Source organism: Apis laboriosa, unplaced genomic scaffold (genome assembly GCF_014066325.1).
Source record: "Apis laboriosa isolate Shangri-la unplaced genomic scaffold, ASM1406632v1 scaffold34_cov151, whole genome shotgun sequence".
Taxonomy (NCBI): Eukaryota; Metazoa; Arthropoda; class Insecta; order Hymenoptera; family Apidae; genus Apis; species Apis laboriosa.
This window is the reverse complement of record NW_025222928.1, coordinates 1,253,924-1,267,890: the sequence shown is the minus strand read 5'-3', so window position 1 is coordinate 1,267,890 and position 13,967 is coordinate 1,253,924. Positions and strand designations below refer to the sequence as shown.

At 29.7% G+C, this 13,967-nt stretch overlaps 2 protein-coding genes across 3 annotated transcripts; both read right to left on the bottom strand.

Moving 5' to 3' along the window:
- Positions 1–314: 314 nt before the first annotated feature.
- LOC122715182 (A disintegrin and metalloproteinase with thrombospondin motifs adt-2) lies at positions 315–3,053 on the bottom strand. The gene is made up of 4 exons (XM_043937147.1): positions 2,937–3,053; positions 2,482–2,694; positions 1,635–2,413; positions 315–1,443 (listed from the first exon to the last, which is right to left on the bottom strand). The coding sequence occupies exons 1-4, from the start codon at positions 3,051–3,053 to the stop codon at positions 315–317; spliced, it is 2,238 nt and encodes a 745-aa protein (XP_043793082.1).
- A 528-nt stretch (positions 3,054–3,581) lies between these two features.
- On the bottom strand, positions 3,582–13,956 carry LOC122714994 (histone-lysine N-methyltransferase, H3 lysine-79 specific). Of its 2 annotated transcripts, XR_006346750.1 has the most exons (12): positions 13,233–13,956; positions 12,155–12,334; positions 11,746–12,072; positions 11,373–11,640; positions 10,624–11,302; positions 10,076–10,547; positions 9,376–9,984; positions 8,874–9,301; positions 8,562–8,795; positions 8,238–8,488; positions 7,515–7,663; positions 6,378–6,509 (listed from the first exon to the last, which is right to left on the bottom strand). XR_006346750.1 is itself a non-coding variant. In XM_043936838.1 (11 exons), exons 1-11 carry the CDS (start codon positions 13,308–13,310, stop codon positions 6,052–6,054), a joined length of 3,984 nt encoding a protein of 1,327 aa, XP_043792773.1. In that variant the 5' UTR covers positions 13,311–13,956; the 3' UTR covers positions 3,582–6,051. The 2 variants fall into 2 exon arrangements, 1 of the variants encoding a protein (XP_043792773.1); XM_043936838.1 differs by lacking the exon at positions 7,515–7,663 and having other exon boundaries at positions 3,582–6,509.
- Between the last annotated feature and the right edge of the window lie 11 nt (positions 13,957–13,967).

Genomic DNA, 13,967 nt, shown 5'->3' with positions numbered 1-13,967 from the left:
GAAATGTATATTTGATGTTAATAATTTGAAATCTTTGTAATAACTGTTTATCTTAAACATATGATTTCATATTATAATCTTATCAATTATAATTAAAAATCCATGTGATAGAAAAGTACTTAAATTAAAACTTATCAAAATGAAGTAAAAAATTGAGATCAATAATAAAATTTTTAATAAGTAATTATTATTGATATTAAAAAAAAAAATAAAAATCATGAAATTCTATTACGATAAGAAAGTCATTTACATTTTTTTTTTATCCCTTTTTTATATGATAATTTGGAAAATGTTTCCTCTGTTAGTTTAATCAATTATATGTAATCTTTATCGATCCATTCATTCTCATCTTGTGGAAATCTAATATTGTATGGAAGAGAAGTCAAGAAGGGTAATCCATCAGGCCTCAAATTCAAATATTTGATTACTTGATCATTAAGACGAATTTCTCTTGTAAGCGCATTTTGAGGATCGAATTCTGCATCGTCGTTTTGATGGTTATTCAATTTTTCAAAATGAAAATTCTCGGGAAGACAGTGATGTTGACGACAAAAATAATTTTGTCCCTCTTCAGTATGACACCATGTACCATCTGGAAAGTATGGGTCAAGGCCAAGGTCATTTAATTCCACACGCGGTGTGTAATAAGATGCTATGTCTTTTCGTCGACAGAATATAGCACAGGCCATCCATGGTCTTTCGGGCTCGTGCAGTGCCTGCAATCCACTACTTTTAGCGTCCAATTCTGGCAATTTTTTACTGAATTCTCCACATTTTAGTGTCGCGAACTCATTTATGTTTTTACGTTTTTTGTTGCATAGATTTTCATCTCTACAAAGGATGATATCGAAATGTAATCCCTGGCAATCAATTTCTGTGTTTTTTGGTATTGATGTATTGCAAAATCGTTGTCTTATTTGAACACCGGTAGACTTCAATAGACATCCACTTTTGCAAGGTTCTGTTTTCCACTCACTCCATCCACCTGGTTCAATAGAAGGATTATTTAAACCGGGATAAATTTGTAAGATATTTTTACATTCACCACCGCGACACTCTTTTCCTGGTGCGCAATAAGTTCCATCTAGAGCTGGTCCAGCGAAATAATAACCGTTTCTATGAGGAGTTTTACATTGTAAAGATTCGCAAGCTTTATAGAATGTGACCACCATGGCATCCTTGTCTCGGAGAAACATTTCACATTGTTTTTTAGCGGTCCATTCTCTTCCTGGGAGATTAAAGAACTTTGTATGATCTAGTCGATTATTCATCGAAGAATGAATTGATTTATCTCTGAGGCAAGATTTTGTATATGGAAGCTTTTGTGCTATTTCCCGACTACATTCTGACCAAATAGTCTCTCCATTAATACCTCTGCTGGGAGACATTATGTAGCCATCTTTTGGACATTTGTTTCCCGTTGAATCATGATGCATTCCTAAACTTTTTAGAAAAAAGTTTTTATTAGTTAATGAATTAAGATTTATGAAGAAAAAGTAATTTAATCCTTTGCATTCGAAGTTGAGTTATATACAAGTTGTTGCAGCGTTGTTGCATTATATTGAATATATAAATTGATCGCAAAGAGTTAACTCATTTTACTTAAAATATTAATTAATTAATATTAAACTTACTTATGTCCCATTTCATGCGCAGCTACATAAATAGATGTGAAACCAGCTGATGGAAAAGGTTTCCCAAATTGATTCGTTACGCCTAATTCAGCAATAACACAAGAATATTCTTCGATACATAATCCATTTACAATAGCTAATCCCATAGTAGCACTATTTTTTTGTCCACCTTCCATAACATAAAAATCCAAACCAGAAACATATAATCCCATATCCCAATGATTAGGATTAAATTCATTCGCGGGATTATTCTTTTTAGCATAATTGCAAAAAGAATCCAATAATTTTCCTCGTTCCCCATCATGATGCGGTAAATCTTCAGGCTGCTTTTGCATAATTTCGAGTCTAACAAGAGAAATATCGATTGCAATTCCTAAACTTGGATGATGATAAACCGCTTGTATTCCATTTATATAAGCTAGTAACATATCAAGAATTTTCTCGTCGTTTCTATCAAAAAAAGGTGAAAAAAGATTATAACCAGTCTCGTCAAAGAACAGTGCTAATTCCAATGTTAAAGCATCGTTCTTGTAATTTTTGTAAATATTTTCAAGTGGTTCTCCGTTCTGATTTCCTTCTTTTTTCCTTAAGTGATCATAAACCGGAATGTAATATTTCAGTTCATCTTTGAAAAACATAAAAGGACCATAAGTTCTTTTGACGATATGAGGCTGTCTCAACGTTTCTGAACGTCGTTTAATATTATCGAAAAACAAGATTTCCTGACTTTGAAGAGGTATGATTTCTAATGTAATATTCTTCAGAAAAACTAGACCATACTGTGATGAAAAATAAACTATTTTATGAAACATCTTTCTTTTTTATATTTTTAGATTCTGATACTGACCATTCCATGTTCTCCGCAAAGACTTATTGCTGCCGAACTAAGATTATCTTTATGAAGATAATGACACAATATTGGTTTATTAAGTTCCGGTAGTTCTTCCAGAGTATCTGCATCACTATGCTTCCAAACTTGAAATTGAGGTGCTATAATTTTACCGTTTTTATGTAATGTTAATTCAATCGAATGATCAAAAGCTTTGAAATTTAGAGGTACCTGTAATGAGTTAATTAAATGATCTATCGCATAATGAAGATTTTATGAAAAAGTAAGTAATAATATATATTTAATGATGATCATAATATGTACTTTTAAAATTTCATAATTTTTCATTATTATGAGAATAATTTAGCACTGTATAATGTAAAACTATATATATATGATTTGAGATATGCATATTGAATCTATTTTGTAATTTATATATATATATATATATATATATTGCAATGAATAACTACCTCTGATCTATCTTCCGCATTCCACAATGGTAATAAAATAATTTCAATGTCCTGCGTGTTTTGACCGTATACTAAATGAAATAAAAGTAACAAAACAGTTTTTAATATTAAAGCCATAACGCGCGTTATGAATTTCAAGTTCAAGTATTTACAAGAATGACAAATTTGTTCTTATATATGCGTATGGATGCAAGTTATGAAACCCGTATATTGTTTATCTTTTGCAAAAATATATATAAAATACGAAATGTATGCTGGCACCTCTATTGCAAATGTCATTGACACTGAAATTTGAATGAATTATATAATAATAGCAGTAATTCTATGTTAACGTGCATAGGAAACGGAATTCATAGGATATGTTTTTTTTTTTTTTTTTTTTTACCACAAATCCCGTATTCTATACAATTTATAGTGTACAGTAGATAATAGTATAAAATATATATTTTTTTCCTTTAATAAACATGATAACAGCATTATCAATGGAACGATTAAAGATTTAATAAATTAAGATAAAAATGTGGTATATTTCAATGCATTGATTACTCGATGTACAAAACAGATACTGTATGAAATATAATCTGTTCAGGTAGAACTTTGTACTTTGTTGCATTATATCTACAGATACTGTTTACATCTCGGTTCTATAAAATCGTATTATGATCATTTCTGGTATATATATACATATATATATATATATATATGTATATACATATACCTATATTTCAACCATTGTTCGCTCACGCAGCAAATCAATGTATTATCCTAACAAACGTACTAGCACTTCCTTTCGTTTACAACAAAAGTATATTATTGCATAGATAATGATTAACATAATCAGGCAATTTTGTAATAAATTTCTTCAATTGATGATATACGCTTAAAAATTTATCTACCTTTCTATGTTATTTTTCTCTCTTATTTCTTCTTCTCGGCGCTGAAGAGATCGAGCAAATAAAATGATAACAATACAACAATATCAATATTTTTCATTATACCACGATTTGCAAGATTCATTTTTTTTATTTTTTTACTATATGATAAATCACGCAAATGGAAGGTAGGAATGAAAGAGAAAATATGCTTGTTACAAAAACCTTAGTATTAAAATATTTCAATAAAAAACAATAAATAATAATCATGATCAATAATAAAATTAATAGAAGTTTCGGCAGTGTATATAACATGCTAAACTTGGCAGGTGCCTACATCATTATTTAATTATATCATATTAATGTATAAGGGGATTATTAAATAATTTGATAACTAATTACAATCAAGTACGGCGAGCGATCGATTTTTTCTGGCTCTTTTCTTTTTTCTTTTTTTACATTTCAATCCATGAAATTCACTTGGTTGTTTCTCTTACTCGCTCATTCCCCTTTCTCTCTCTCTCTCTCTCTCTCTCTCTCTCTCTCTCTCTCTCTCTCTCTCTTTCTCTCTCTTTCGCTCTTGCTCTCACTCTCTTTCTCTCTACAAATCTTTTGCGCTATATTTAGGACACAATGACTAAAAAATCTTTTATACAACGTAGATGCGTCTATTTTTTTAAAAAGTGCGTCGCATCATATTTACAAATCGAATCTCATATCAATGAGATTATTTCAAGTCATCAAACCCTGCTGGGAAAAATTGTCTATTTAACTCTCGTAGAGAGATTGTTCTTTGGATTATTTTGCACAATCTTACAAATCAGTGGGTAAATTTGTGCCAGAAAAAGAAACAAAAACAGAAAAAGGAAAAATGAATTAAATTTAATTTCTGGTTAGTGAAATGACTATTCTTTGCTATCTGTTGTCATATTTCATTTATGAACAACAGTGAACACTTCGATACTGCATCCTCAAGAAACAATCAGGGGATACAGAGCCGCGTATAAAATATGCAGCGAATATTTGCTACGAACACACATAGGTTTTGGTAGCTTTTTTCTTTCCAATTTGTCAGCTAGTTATGTTAGCTTCAACGTTCACATATAGTACATTTTTTACACAGCACTTTCATTTGCTTTACTACATTTTACATATAATGGTCGTGTACTATAGACGCGTCCATTTATAAATTTTTAATATTTCCTCCTTTTTTTTTTTCTTTTTTTTTCACGGAATATAATCTCTATGGTATTAGCATATATTTATGAAGGCAAACACATTTTTATCGTATGTCAAATTGACAATGATATATCAAATCGACAATGATTATATTTTAAAATGTTTTCTTTTTCTTTTAGCAAAAATGATAATATTCAGTTTAAATACTCACCAGTGAGTATTATTATTAATTAGCAATATTTTTCATGTTTCTCTGACCTTCATATCTATATGCGTGTATATAGGTTCATATCTATATATGGCTAAATATTAGATTTTTGATCGAAATATAACATTTCGAAAAAATTTCACAGTACATTTTTGATCGAAATATAACATTTCGAAAAAATTTCATAATACATTTTGAATCGAAATATAATATTTCGAATAAATTTCACAGTACATTTAGCCTCATAATGAAGATATCTATTAAATAAATATATTTATATGTAATGAAACATATGAAAGCAAAAACAAATTAGAGAGCCCTTAGCTCGAATGTCGCTTCTTTTTTAATACAAAAAAGAAGAAAAAAAACGAAAAAGAAAAAAAGTCGTAACTCTAATTGAGAATCGTGCTTTATAGAATTATTTACTATAAAGATATCTAATGTACTAACATTGTACATGAAATAATTAAGGATTCACTGCAAAAAGCAGAAGGAAAAGAAATAATATTTCTATTATGAAAAATATATTCAATAGAATTACATTTATCTGAATGTATTAAAAGATAAACAATTCATGTAATTAGAATTCATATAGTAGGAGATTATTGACTCTCCTCATTACCTACGATTTAAATCAAATAATAATTCATCTTTAAATAAATAGATTCAATAAAACTTTAGTTAATTAGACGCTAAAAATTTCATTAATAGAGTTCAGATAAATAGAATTCTACTGTCTCGCAACCAAGGAAATACGGACTATGTCCAATTCAATTACTGCGAACCTAATAATCATAAAAAAAATTAAAAGCTTAATATACTTGCTTTTTTTTAGATAGGATGTATAAAAAGTTGATTAAGATTGTTCGTCATTCGAAGGCCACTGTCCTGAATGATTCCAATCCCAATCCTTGCCTTTAGGACGAAACTTACTGGTACTACCAGAATTATTCCAATCTCTATGAAAAAACTTTTTCTTAAAATGATGTCGTTCCGGATCCAGTTGACGTTGATATTTTAGAGGCACTGAAGATGTGCTACTATTACTGCTGCTGTTACTGCTCGTACTACCATTGGAGGGATTGGGTGGACGAGGACTAGTCGGTGAAGGTGTACGAGGAGGTCCTAATGCTTCGTCCGGTGATGGAATTACTGGTGGAGGTCCTGTCACAGTGCTATCAGATCCTAAACCACTATCAGGACTCGTATTTACTCCCTCTGTCGACCTTCTTCGCTTATCTAATTCTGTAGACGCGAACGCAACCAGTCTATCAAATCCAGAACTGATACGATCTTGCCAATCTGCCTCTCCATCTGCAAAATGAGTTCTATTTATTTACTACACTGTTTAATATATCTAAGACGATAAAATATTTTTTCATAAAAATAAGCCAATAACCCTTTTTAATAAAAATATAATTATATTATAAAATTATTATAATTATAATATAAAAGTATATTTGTTTTTTTGTAATTGTTACTTTATCATTTTTTATATCCATGTAGGTGTTATATTATGAATTGTATAATGATTTTATTCGTAAAATAATAAAGTATTATCTGTATCGTGTATCGTAATAGTGAATATTATTTGAAAGAAAATATAAAAAGTTATACATTTGAAATATAGTTAGAAGATAGATACTATATACTAGATATTATAGAAGATATAATAGATATACTAGAAGATAGATACCATATCATAAGATAGATATTATAATGAAAATTGAAATCTATAAATATTTATTACATAATCAATAAATGAAATTTATTCATAAAATAGAATATTTTTTTATTATATATTATATAAATATATCATTTCTTAGAAAATAAAAATATGTATTATATATACATATATGTGTCATGTACAGTACCTTATAACATCCACTTCATTTTTTCTTCTATAACTTATATAACTACTCAATGAAAAAAACACTAAATTAATAGCATTTTATAAATTATTCTATCATGCAGAAAAACATGCACCAAAATTACAAAAACCCACTGACTAAGAATATAGTATTTTCATATAAATCTAACATGCTTTATCTGTTCTTAAGTTTCTAAATGCATAAGTAGGCTGCAAATTGTAAAATAATCTCTATCATTCATTTTCTTTTTTTTTCTTTTTTTAATTTCTTGAGTCTGGCTTATTTTCATGGAAAATGTATTATATTACACACAAATATTTAATATATATAATATAAATTAATATATCATTTACAAATATAAAGCTAAGAATCTAAATTTGTTTTATCGAATGGCTGTAATAATGATAATAAAGAAAGAATTTTGAACAACCCCTGTAGGATAACTCACCAGCAACCACGAACCAACCCACAGGCAGCCATACTTTTTGATTTCTCCCTCTGAATGTGTCTCAATCTCTAACAAAACAAGCTTCAAGGGTTGTGAGTGAGATTGAGTATGTGACAGACAGATCTAACCAACAAACAGCTACAGTGCATCTAACAAATACAGCAAACAACAACAAAAATAAATATAAATAAAGATCAAATACCAGCTCCATAAGATAAAGTAAACCATAGACAATGATCTTAAACCATTAGTGCATAAAAAAACTAATATGCATAGCAGAAATTAATATAATAGTGTTTTGAAAAAAGATAAAGCAGAGTGTTACAAGTTTTATATAAAAATATAAAATCTATTTATGAATAGACTAAATAAATCATACATCTTAATAATAAAATCAAATAAAATATAAAAATATAAAATATAAATATTTTTTAGATTTTCTCCATTCTGTTGGGTTGGTAATTTATATTATTAAATATGGTTGCATTATAAAAATTAATTGATTTCATTAATAAATATAATATTGCAAAAAATTTGATATTTAATTTCTATTGAAACTATTGAAATTATTAAACATTTATTAATATATTCATTTTTTTTACAGCCAGTGTAAAAAGCATATTTTAAAATTTGAATATATACATTCCAAAGCATTTTCTACTCTAATTTCTATAGAATGCATAATAGAGAAGATAAAATAAAAATATAGAATATTCTGCTTACCGTCATCGCCAATACCATTTCGTTGTCTCTGTGTTGTCATTTGAGGTTCATCAACTAGTGGTGTAGATGTATTAGAATGTGGTTCTACAAGAGGACTTAATGGCGCTCCACTTGTGCTTACTGATGACACGACTGCCTCTGTTTTTACTGACATTGAAGATTGTGATTGACAAATGGCTGTCACCATACCATTTGTTGTTGCACTGCCATTATTGTTGCTACTTGTTGCATATCGAGGATATGGTTGAAATCTACAAAATAGATATGTGTTAAATGATTTTTTTCACCATAGAAAAAATGAGAATGTAAATAAAATTTTAATACCTTCTATTTGTAGTCAGCATTGATTCAGTTTTAGTATTGTGATTATTTAATATACGAGCATGTAAAGATGCAGCTAATCCTTCTACTGGCAAAAGCTCTCCATTTGATGTAGTCTGTGATGAATGTAATGATGGTGGAGGATGACTCTGTGTAAGTGATTGAGAAGGATTGTCAGAGAAATATGATTCATGATAAGGTTTTATGTCTGCACGAGGTAATTGAACTGGTGTATATCTAAATAAAGAATATAATAAATGAATTATAAAATTAAATTATTAAAAATAACTTTTACATAATAGTATAATTTAATACCTTTGTGGTTGTGTTACTGGTGTAAATAATACAGATGATCTTGAAGTGGTAGTAGGAGTGCATGTTGAAACTGCAGAACAAGTTGGAGCATAACTAGCTACATGAGCAAGAGTTGATAAACCAGCATCACCTTCTGCACTAGCTGGTCTACTAATAGGAGAATATACAGTTTCTGGCCTTATCATTGCACTCATATCGACAGCTGCATTTATTATAGATTGATTTGATATTTCTAATGTTCTTTCTATTTCTCCACTGACTAAATCACCTATTGTTCTAGTACCGAGCAGTCCATTTCCTCCTGTTACAATACGATTATCATGACTTGACTGCCTCGAATCAATTGTTGGTCTGTCAGGTGGTGTTAAATGAGAAGAAAGACGTTCTTGAGAGAGATGACGGCGAAGTGCTAATTTCGCAGGTGAAACCTAAAAAAAAAGTGATTTAAATTGTAAGTATTCATATATCAAATTATAAAATTACTGCAAAAAATTTTTATTACCTGTGTATAATCAGGAGTAGAAACATTTTGTGGTAATGTAATACGTTTCCTATCTTGCTCAGTCTGATTTTGTAATTGCACCTGTAGTTGCATTTGTTGTTGCTTATTTCTATTTTGTTGATCTTCATTTAGAACACTTGTAATAATACTTTTTAATCTATCTTCAAAATTTGCAACTCTAGGAGGTTCCTGAGTTCTATTTGTTGTTTCTTTATTATTTATTTGTGAGGATGAAATAGATGATGTAGTAGAAAAACTGAGAGATGCTTGTGGCAGTCTGGTTCTAGAATTATTACTTGTATTAGTATTTTGTCTGCTTAATATTCGACCAGCTTCTATTTGTCTGCCAGTTTCTAAAATTTTTTGCGCCAATATTTCTGGATTATTTTCTTGTATTTTTCCAATATCAGGAACGTCAGGCCATTCTTGCGATCTAGAACGTCCTTCTCTATTTTTTCGTGATGATCCGCTTTTTCCATTTTGCTGCTGATGATGTTGATTTTGTGAATGTTTAGAACTTGCCTCTCTTTGTTGTTGAGCTATTGCAGCAACCTGTTTTTCATTACTTGCTCTTTCCAACACATTTAATTCATGTTCCAATTTGGACACCTATGAATTTATTAGAATTCAATTTATTTAAATATTCTTTAAATATTTGTTTAATAATTATTATAATATAATGAAAAAATATTCTACTAACTTGGCAATGTAATCTTTTACGTTGAGACAAAGTTGCGGAAATTTCTTTCAATATGTAATCCTGAGTAAGTGGTTGTGGTGGATTTGATATGCCATTCGTATTTGTAAGACTGTTATATTTCTCTTGTAATTCTTGATGTCTAAGTGCAGTTAATCTTGATTGTTCACTTTCCATAGATGCAACTTGAGCTTGCAGCTTACTTGCTTTAGCTTGCAATTGTTTATGTCTAAGAACTATCTCTTTAGCTTTTGCAAGTAAATCTCCAGGTGATGTTGCATTTATACCTAACTCAGTCATTCTTGCTTTTAAAAGTGCTACACTATCATCAATTAATACTTTTATTTGTTTTTCTAATTGCGCCGCTCTTGATTGCAATTTTGAATTTCTTTCTCTTTCTTTCGCAATATCTGTATTGACTGATACTCTGTATGAAGGAGTTCTCATTGATTCTAACATGAGCATGAATTGGTCCCTATATAAAAAAATATATTAGTTAAGAGAAATTTGTATAAAAATACGCATATATATTTTACAAAAAACAAATCTACCTGTACAAGTCCAAAAGTATTTGTAATGCATATGGAGTGGCGGACGGAGCAGGTGGTATACTAAGTTCTTCGTGTACAGAGGTGGAATGTGATTGTAATGAAAGTGATAATGAAGACAATTGTTGATCTACACAACCAGGCGCAGGCGGTGGTTTCTTTCCCAGAGCTTGTGGAGATGTACTAAGTAATGTTTGACTATGTAATAAATCCAGACCAGAAATATTAATTGCTTTCTTAGGTTTCGATTTCTTCACGCCTCTTCCTCTTTGTCTGCCTCTAGCTGGAGGTCTTGTTATACCATTAGATTTTCTATTTAACTTTCTACGAATCTTATTTGGTTGCCGACGATTTTTAATATTATTCTCATCTATATCTGAATCACTATTCGTTCCTTGTTGTTCTGAATGATTTGGGCTTTCTAACTGTCTTGAAAGATCTCGTTTAGCTCTGTCACCTCTCTCATTTCTATTTGTAATCTTATTAGTACTGCTGGCAGTGTTATTTATCACAGAATCAGAATTTTCATCGCCACCTTGTTTATTGTTCTTTAAGCGGTGGAAATAACGTTCTAACTTAGTACGATCAATTACATGTAGATAATAAGACACTGGTTTACCAGTCCACGAGACAGAACCTTTCAGCGGTGACATTTCCGAGACATGCATTATTGTGCCAATATCTATAAATAAAAATGTTTTTAAATAATTTTATTATATATTTCTTAGCTTTTTAAAAATATAATACATTACCACTGAGATTTCTATCCGTTATACGAAAATTAAGAGGGCAAAATGATTTTGATGATACAATGCGCGCACCATCCCGTAAATCAGCAAATCGTTCTTTTAATTGATGATCCACCGTTGGACCGAATGCAAAATTATTGACAAATACTATTGTAGCTCCGGTAATGCTTTCACGATGTTCATCAGCTAAAAAATCGCCTTTTACCAAACGGTATTCGCCGCATCTTTTTCCATACCAATTCAACCATTTACGAAAGTTTATTTCCATACTCTAATATTTGACAAAAATAACTTGACTAATAGACTTGTACATATAAGAATTTATTATTAATAAAAAAATATAATATTTTTAAAATCTGATAAAAAAATAATATACCTGTGCATATCTTGATGGTACATCAGCTCTTTCAACACCAATACAAATTTTACATAAGGTAGCTGCAGCCATTTGTAGAACTACTTGACCAACTCCAGATCCCAAATCAACAAATACATCATCTTCTGTTACATCAATCTGATCAATCATTTGACATACTAATTCATAACTTGTTTCTCCATAAACTTCTGGTGAAAAAGGTTCATATTGATTTAATTTATCTGGTTCCACTACTGCTTGATTATATGTTTGTTGAAGTATATGTTTTAATAAACCTCGACTAGGTCTTTTATTTAACCTTTGTGATGGTAAACTAGTGCCTTTCTCCTATATTAAATTATTTTAATTAGAATAAAGATTAACAAAAGAATTATGAACTTAGGTAAATACAATTAATTTTTCTACTTACCAACTGAACTAAACTATCAATTGCTCTATTAAATCTGTCACATAAATTTTTCATACTTTCATAATCTCTTGTGTCATAATCACATAAAATATTATTTTCTAATGGTAGTTTTAAATCTGGCAAATCCTCACAAACCCATCTCATTGTTTCAACAACATCAAGTGCACCATCGTGACGATCCTATAATAAATAAATAAAACCTATTTATTTATATAAATATATATAAAACTCATTTTGAATAAATCAAATAATTCTATTTTATCTATTCTCTTTTTAAATTATTTAATAATTTAATAATTTAATAATTTAATATTTTAAATCAATAGTAAAAATATTTACATATATGAGATATATAAAATTACAATTTAAAAAAAAACATATAATAAACAAAAGATAAATTAGAAATAAAAATTTACAAAATAAAAAAATTTTCTATTTCTTGAATTTTCTTATTATCATAATCAATATATTTGTACATTTATGGTTATGATTATAAAAAAAAATTTATTAAATTTATTTTCATACATCAAGAAATATTTCTATAAATTTAAATCAATAACAATTTTTATAAAATTAAAATAATTATTTTATATAAGAAACATTTCTAATTCAATATAAAAATAATATAATTTATATATATATTATATTATAAAAATGTCTCATTAATATATAAAAATAAAATAAAATAAAATAAAAATAAATAATTGAAAAAATGATTATGAGCAAAATTCAAGAAATAAAAAAATTATTCAAAAAAAAATTATTTTGAGAAAATTTTTTTTATATGCACATATATTGTAGTATATATAATTAAAGATAATGCATATGGAAATAGTTATTAATAATTATTTGATATAAAAAACTTACGAATTCAAAAGATTTTATGATTCTGAAGTAAAATAAACATGATATTATAACAAAATAATAGTAGGAAAAATTCTCATCGTGTGATACATGTACGATCAGCTGTGAGGATGAGGGATAACGACAGGTTACATAGTTTTTTATATATTTCCTACATATATATATTTTTTTATATAGAATATTATTAAATGCGCAATTAATAAAATTTACTCACAGATCCGGATCCAGAAGTAAGGGGCCATTGATAGACGATCGGTTCTGCTCCGGCTGGCGAGTGCAGGCGCAGCTCCATTTTAGCAGGGCCGTCGTCTTCGTCCCCGTCGTCGTCCCCGTCCACTTCTTTAGTAAATCGTTTCTTTCGAAAGCCCAGCTCAGGATCGTGTGACGTAATCACTTGGATTAACCGTTCGGTGGAGGATCGTGATCGCTCGTCCTCCCCGCACTAGGACACTACCACCACGTAGACGACGCTCGCGGACCCCCCCGCTCCGCGGTTACTTCCCCGGACATGAAAAGAGACGAAAGGCCACCTTCAGCGACCGTCAATCCACAGAGACAAGCGTTAGCCTTAAAGGCAAGCATCCAATTTCGACACGACAATGGGGAGGGCCAATGGAATATGCCAAAACCGCCACCAGGAACACGGAACACGAGGCGCACAACAGAAAAACACTGACAGACTATTGTGCTGCTCAAGAAACAGCGGTTTGGGGGGGGATGACGACATCAAAACATGGCGTCATGCCTCTTCCTTCTACCGTATCGTGCTCGTGCGGCAGCACATCCGGGTGTTCCGCGCCAACTTGTTGTATTGCGCATGCGCGTCGGGAACCGTTGAACTTTCGACCGCGGATACAATTTTCTTGTTGTGTTATTAGTTTATATTTTTTAAATGTTACTTTATTTATTATTTTCAAAAGAAATAGATTTATTAAAAATTTTTGATGAA